The sequence below is a fragment of the Varroa jacobsoni genome, unplaced genomic scaffold (assembly GCF_002532875.2).
Source record: "Varroa jacobsoni isolate VJ856 unplaced genomic scaffold, vjacob_1.0 contig00544, whole genome shotgun sequence".
Lineage (NCBI taxonomy): Eukaryota > Metazoa > Arthropoda > Arachnida > Mesostigmata > Varroidae > Varroa > Varroa jacobsoni.
The window spans coordinates 22940-30205 of NW_019214483.1; the positions used below are offsets into that span (position 1 = coordinate 22940).

General features: G+C 38.0%; 1 protein-coding gene across 1 annotated transcript; it reads left to right on the top strand.

The window, feature by feature from the left end:
- Window positions 1-65: 65 nt before the first annotated feature.
- SNRPG (small nuclear ribonucleoprotein G) lies at window positions 66-1328 on the top strand. Its single transcript, XM_022852071.2, has 2 exons — window positions 66-363; window positions 896-1328. The coding sequence occupies exons 1-2, from the start codon at window positions 237-239 to the stop codon at window positions 994-996; spliced, it is 228 nt and encodes a 75-aa protein (XP_022707806.1). The 5' UTR covers window positions 66-236; the 3' UTR covers window positions 997-1328.
- The last annotated feature ends 5938 nt before the right edge of the window (window positions 1329-7266 follow it).

Consider the following 7266-nt stretch of genomic DNA (forward strand, 5'->3'; position numbering starts at 1 on the left):
ATTTATCTGGCGGAACGGTCTTTTTGCGAATTTCGTAATGATTTTGTTGACAGCATGTTTGTAAACAAACATCCCTTCTGCTAGGGCTTTACCGGCGAAAACACTTACTTGATGCCGGCCAAATTGCTCCGTGTTCTCGTTGGACAATTACACCTTCGACTGCCTGTTTGCGAATAGAAGTGACTACGATTCAGTAGGACCCCCGCCTAATTGAGTGCGGGCAATACGCGGTCGAGATGAGTAAGGCGCATCCTCCCGAACTGAAAAAGTATATGGACAAGACTTTGTCCCTTCGACTTAACGGGTCGCGCGTCGTTAGCGGCGTGTTACGAGGGTTTGATCCTTTCATGAACATCGTCCTTGGTAAGCTGCCGTGAGTTATTAATTGAAAGTTTAGCTTGTAGCTGAAATGTCTTTCTCATCGCTTGTTGTCTCCTTTTAGAAGTTCAATATATTATCTATATGGTTGGTTTTGAAATTAATCTACGGCATAGTCCTAAACGTTTTGACCGCCGCCTTATTTTTTGACTGCTAATTTTTTTAAAATGTGCAGATGCGTAGTAGTTGAACATGTGAGGGCTTGCATAGGACGTGCATTATTTTTTGTCTATTTTCACTATGCTGTCTTAGGTATTTACTGGTGTACCTTGTACAGAACATAGCGGTAAAAGTCTGGCAGCCGAACGCAGATGTTTTATATGTGTGAGGTCTTACGTTGTACGCAAGAAAAAATATGATGTCGTTTGCTTTCAAACATATGCAGAAGCGTTTGTTGAATCACTGTTACCATTTGTATTGACGTAACATGTGTGTTCTATATTAATGATTTTGAGGTAAGCTCATGAAAGAACAAATTTTTAACTTCTTATTTAATTTGTATTTGTATCTGTTCCAGATGAGGCCGAGGAACTTAAGAATGGACAGAAAATTCCCATCGGAATGGTCGTCGTACGTGGAAACTCTATTGTACTGCTGGAAACTAAAGAGCGGATATGAGCTTAACTTTACAGATAGTCTAGCACGACATAATACTACGCGTTTAAAAGGAGGCGGGCTAACGATTATTCTTGTCATGTGGAAGGAAGGAAGTAATATTACTGATTATTAGTAATAATATTATTATTATTATAGAAATGAAGCCTGACGAGAACAGTGTCAGTCACTGGGATAAAAAAATCCGTAGTTTAGGCTGATACAATGCGGATGAAAAAATCGGTGAAAAATCAAAAACGACAGAAATTTTTGACGTAAACAGTATAGCAAATTTATTTGATGTCATAAACGGGAAATAAAGCATAGAAAATTGGCCATCGTTTGCATCACGTAAATACTGTACATTGTACTCTGCATCATCCAATAGACAAGCAACTTAGACCTTTCTCATTTCAGGCGTATATTCCATAATCCTCACTAATAATTAGCATTAGTGTCGCTATATGATTAAATTAATAATATGTTGTGCTATTAATGAAGAGGTTTACATATGTAAAAAAAGATTACTTGTGTTGTTAGATAAAAAAAAAATGGTGAAAAAGAATAGCGTGGAAGGGCTTAACCAAAGCGTCGAGGCCCAACCTAACCCTAGCGTCATTAGAACATGCGACCGTTAAGAGTTCGTTAGTAACGTACTTTCAACAGTTTGGGAGATGCGTGAAAATAGGTATGGATAATTATCATAAATCACTAGATCTGAGTAGTTTCTATCGGAATTAATTTGTGCCCATCTATTACCGTTAATCAAAAGTGCTTCGAATTTTACAACCGAAGTCGCACATAGGTATTACTCTATCATAAAGCTAAGCAGTTCTGAGGCAAGTTTTCTTAGCTATCTAGTTGACAAAAACAAAAGACTTTAACAGAGGGAATGAAAACATATGTCATGATCCAAAAAAGGAAACATAGCTCAATCGCAAATTGTCTAATCAGGAATCGCTCAGTTTCTGGCGGAGGTTAGTACACCTCACAACGCGCTCCTTCGTCATCTTCACCATACGAGCTAGAAGTTAATTCGTAACAATTGCTAAATTTGTTTTTCAGTAAGTATGCAGTTCATAAGGCACGGTATATTGCTTTTTCTTATATTTTAACTTTTCTGAGCTTTTCATACTAAATTCAAATTTTTATTGGAAGCTGTGTGTTTTAATTCTGTTAAAATTATTTTCATTTGACACGAAACCACGGCATAAGACTAAGTAGATTTTAGCAGCAATAGGAGACATAGAAATCAAAACTCTCAACTTGAAGGCTGTGTTGTTACGACGAGCTTTGTACTTTGATTAGCTTTTTATTTGTTTATTGATCTTTTTAAAAAAGAATTTTAATTTTAGCAACACCTGTTGTTTGAAAATACGCTATTCTTTGAATGATATAATAAAAGGCATCGCATCTTCTTTTATTGCCCTATTAGAACAATCTTTAAGCTATATTGGATCAGAGTGCTAATTGAAAACGCAACTGAAACGAGAAAACGTTTATTGCCCTTTTTGTCTATTTGTAAAACACTTGCCGCCTAATTAACTATTAATGTTTGCCGCACTTCTACAGCGATTAGCGTCTGGACATCATACTGATTGATCTTTTTTTTTTCATAATAATAATTAGGCAGTAAATGACGTGCCGTTGTCTTGTGACATAATTACTCCACTATTTTGCTGTTTTTTTTTTTTTTCCGCTGGATGTTCACCAGAAAGCTTTACATGCAACTTCCATGAGGCGTTCTGCTCCAGATGTGTCCATACACCCCCTACTACAGCGTTGGCTAGAATCGACCAAATGTATACCTTAGGTTTCTTCTGCATATGTCTCAATATGGCGATGACGTTCTCCTTGAGCAAAAAACTTGGCGCGAGGGCCCGAGGGACGGAGAACGACGCGCAAATGATAGGCGCCACAATGGCCGGATAGAGTGCACCGAATAATGCCTGAAATGACATTGCACGGGTCTGTACACACACGGGGCATTTCGTCTCCCTATGAATGATGTCCTTAGTAGTGTTAGAATGCATTATTACGCTTGTTGTGCTCGCCGGGAATATAACAGCAGCGTAACACGTCTTCTGTGCAAAGCTCCCGAGTTTAAAGAATCTTCGAAATGTGGTAGTCACAGCGAACGCGCACACTCCTGCCGTGAGCCCCATAGGAATTGCGGCGTACTTCAGTGGAATCATATCTTTCGAAGGTTTATACTCAGCAATTGCTTTATTTAGGAATGTGTCCAGCTCATCGCCGAGTAGAAGTCTACAGTTGGGTGGTAACTTCTCGCCGGGTCTCAATACGCGAGGTCTTTCCATCATTTCGACTAGCTACAATTGAAAAAAATTGAATAATGTATTTACGATACTCACTTCTAAAAGATATTCGTATGTGTTGTAACAATTCAGTATTAAAATTATTGTGTTGCAGCGATGTCAATATAATCAGAGGCTACTGCGAGTCAGTTATCGAGCAACATTTGCAGTTAAAATCAGTAACGACATAGCGCGCCACTGTCCAGTGCCATGTTCTCATATAAATTTGGCGCAACGAGTTTACTCCAGAGGGTTGAACTTCACAATCAGATTACGCACCGCTTGCGTATAGTGTTGTAGCCAATAACCATTTATTAAGATAAAATAGCAAAGGTTTATTCTGTAGGTAAAAAAAACTACTGACTGTGCACTTTAATTAGGCACGACCCTCTGGTCTAGCTGATATCTAGCTTTGGCGTTCGAAACGATCTCGGTTGGACGACTCAAAAGAATCCAACAGTGTTTTAACCAGGTCAGCTACCGAAGGGTCAGCTTGTAATAAGATGGCAAGCTCGACATGAAAAGTTCGATGCTTTCAAATATCCGCTAAGTGCACCAAGTTCGTGAATTTTACCTTCTTTCACAAAGGTTCATGCCAGTTTGTTTAGAACACACGAACTTCACACGATGACTGTATCGGCGGCTCAACTGGATGAATGAGTTATACAGCTGTTCAAAATATCAACAAGCAAGAAAATGGGATACGGATTTCCTCATAATCTGTAGCAATCAAAGTTTAAAAAAAGAAAACCTTAGTGGTTCTAGCTTAATGGTTTCAAAATGTATAGTTCTATGCAAAATATACAAAATGTATACGCTAGCTAATGAACTCATCTTATTAAACAAAATTGAGTGCTGGCTTATTTGACTGAGTGTAAACCGGTAATAACTTTTTGTTATTTGTATGTTTTTATTTGTATGCATTATGTATTTAATAAATTACATAAAGAGGGGATTTACTATATTACAGAGACACTAAGGATAGGCAATAAATAAAAATGCATCATTTGCAAAATATTTATTGCGTCTCTTATGGAGAAACAAATATTTTTCAAATAAAAAGAGTACAGCGTTAAACCGTGCTGGTACTCGTTTTAGGGACAAAGGTACAAGCTACTTCTACTAATTCTGTATAGCAAAAAATTCCCTTTGTTCTAACACTATTTCCGTTCGTATGTCCACGTAAAAAGCTGTGTGTATTATTCTTTTCTTAACGTCTATCAGGTGCTTTAAAATACTGGAATAGCAATAACTGATGTATTTGCCGTATTCATCTCGAAACATTTGCATACTGTGTAAAAGTTCTACTCACCAGCATTTTCTTAGAAAAAATATTTTATTGAAAGGTTGACAAAATCAAGAAAAACCTTATTTTGCTAGCTTTGGCACTCTACCGAGAAGTAGTAGATATGGCCGACCATGCGATGAAAAAATGGAAAGCTTAATACTTTCAACGCAGGCGCACAAAAGCACTGCCTATGTTTGTCTCAATAAGAAGCAGTGCTTGTTAAAAGATGCGTCCGTTTAGTGCTGAATGTATTTTGGGTGTAACTACGCCGTTGATTATCATAGGTGCAACATTTACGTAGATCCAACATTGGATACATGTCGCTTGGAGCACATGTACTTACTGATTAGTGCAGCACATCTTAGACGTGGAGGAATTATGTGACATAATAAGAGGCGATATATGTCTAGGAATCAGTATCTCGGAATGTTTACATCAAATTTACAGAGTGGGACCATTATCAATAGAGTAACTCTGCTATGTAAATTTTTTGCCTCTATATCAAAGCCCATTATAAACTTGGTATATCGCGGAAACGTCGCAAACAACTCAGACCACCGAACAAATATATAATATATATACGTACATGTACTATCTGATTGTATCTGTAAGGTATTCTCGTTCATTCTCGCAATCATCTCAAGTCTCGGTTAAGGCTAAAATGCGTTCGCCACATTTTTGTCCGGAAGGAGACTACGCCTAGGAGGCTGCGCATTCTACCGAAAGGCTGAGCTATACCTATTCTATATGTATGGCACAGTGGCCTTTTCATTCTACCATTTAAGTCTTGCCGTGAAACGTTGTTAGAAGGAAATTCCTTCTCGGGATTCGTTTCGTAGTTCGACTCTTTTTTATCATCTTGCTCTTGCGGTCCTGTGACCTTTGTGGCAGGGGAATATCGAGAAGTGTTCGGGTTCTAATACGAGTCCCGATGGACCATTCAGGCTGTCGCCACAAGTGTTCGTCTACCGTTTATTTAGTAGAAGTCGGCTAAAGGCATTGGACTCGTAGGCGACGGCTCACACGTTCAATGACAAGAGACGGAAAAGGGCCAGTAATCAGCAATCAAGGTCGGTGCGAAAGATGGAAAGATACGCAGCAACAGATAGAAAACTGAACAAATAGGTTTGAATACTAACACTCAGTTGTCAAACTTAGCCCTTGTCCTTTCGTTTGCAAGTTATTGCTCATTTGAGCCCTCTCTCTGGTGACACAAAAAGGGTACACGGCATAACAACTTCCGAATTCACACACGTTGCTTACACTTTAGCTTCCATTACAACTGAACTGCCCCCATGCGCCTCTTTAACAAACTCCAGTTTTAGCATTATGCCCGAGTAATAGAAGCACCTAAACGAACCTGTAACTGTACATTTTTTTCTCTGTTGTTCAACTCATTTGGTTTTTGTTTTCTCAGCCAATTGTGATTACTGAAAATGGTCCGTTTAATAACTATCATCACCGACTAAATCTTTTTAACCGTTACTCGCAGGTGCTACTTCTTTAATTCTATAAAGACTGCTTTAGGTTCATTATTCGCTTGAACTGATGCTAGCGAGACGCTTAAAATGCACATGAATTCATTGTTTTGCTCTCCGTATGCGTGGTTAAATACCTGAAACAATGAACTTCCTTATGGCAGCCATTTCCGCCGAAACAGGGGTAAGCAATTAGCTTTCCAATAGTGATTATACAGCCTATTGTCTTACTGTCACATGTGTCTAATTTTTAGAACAAAAGCAAATAATAAATCTGGTGAGTACGAGATCCTGCACTAGAAGCCATCGAGTTAGAAAAGCTGTTAGACGAAATGGCCACATGGAAGTTCAGCGTTGAATTAGCCCATAGGGGGATTGTAAGCAAGTACACATGCATTTTCACATTTGAATGAATTACTTTTTTACATGCTAAAGGAAAGCTGACATTCAATTTCAAGCTATGGTGGTGCGCACAGAAAAATTTTAACTTTAAAAAAGGTTCGGTCCTATGCGAACATAAATTAAGCCCGCAGCTGGTATGCGCTCCCAGTAAAACGCGTATAGGCTATATAGGCATGACTGAATAGGCAAAATATATATAGGCGCTCATACAAGTGCTAAGACTATGTAAATATTTATATATAATGAACTGAAAATTTATCGCCTCTCCGAACATCATACGTATATTCAATGCCAACTGTTACATATAAAGAGATGAAAAATTATAATTAATACATGTTTCATGTAAGGTCATCTCCATATGTACAATCAATGTTAATGCTGAGCGGGAAGCTCAAGTTCAGTGGTTAAGCCAGAGGTGGAGTAGATTTTGTTGAAAATGCAACCTCTCACTCATCGCATTGAAAATTTCCTAGACAACATTACAAAAGTACTGCTTTACCGAATCTGAATTTCAGCTGGAGCCAATATTTTCGATCAAATAACACTTTGACTAGTGACAGTAGGGTATGTTATTTATAAACTTTTCTTTATTGAAAGTCCTCTGCTAAATAAAAAAGCTTAATACGGAAACCTTCTTATATCTTATATTACATAGTCTTGTCATTTAGTCATCACTTTCATAAAATCCTTCGTGCTTCCTCTTCTATCTAAAGCAAATTTAACAGCTCAATTAATACCTTGAAAAGCCGAATCATCTCTTTATCGAAAGCTCTAAATTTACTACGAAATTCGTTTTGCTTCAATTAAATTA

What these genes read in the sequence shown, in the direction of transcription:
- SNRPG (XM_022852071.2), top strand. Translation starts at nt 237, where the DNA reads ATGAGTAAGGCGCATCCTCCCGAACTGAAAAAGTATATGGACAAGACT. An exon ending in TTTCATGAACATCGTCCTTG is followed by an intron (nt 364 to 895) that starts GTAAGCTGCCGT and finishes TATCTGTTCCAG; the next exon opens with ATGAGGCCGAGGAACTTAAG.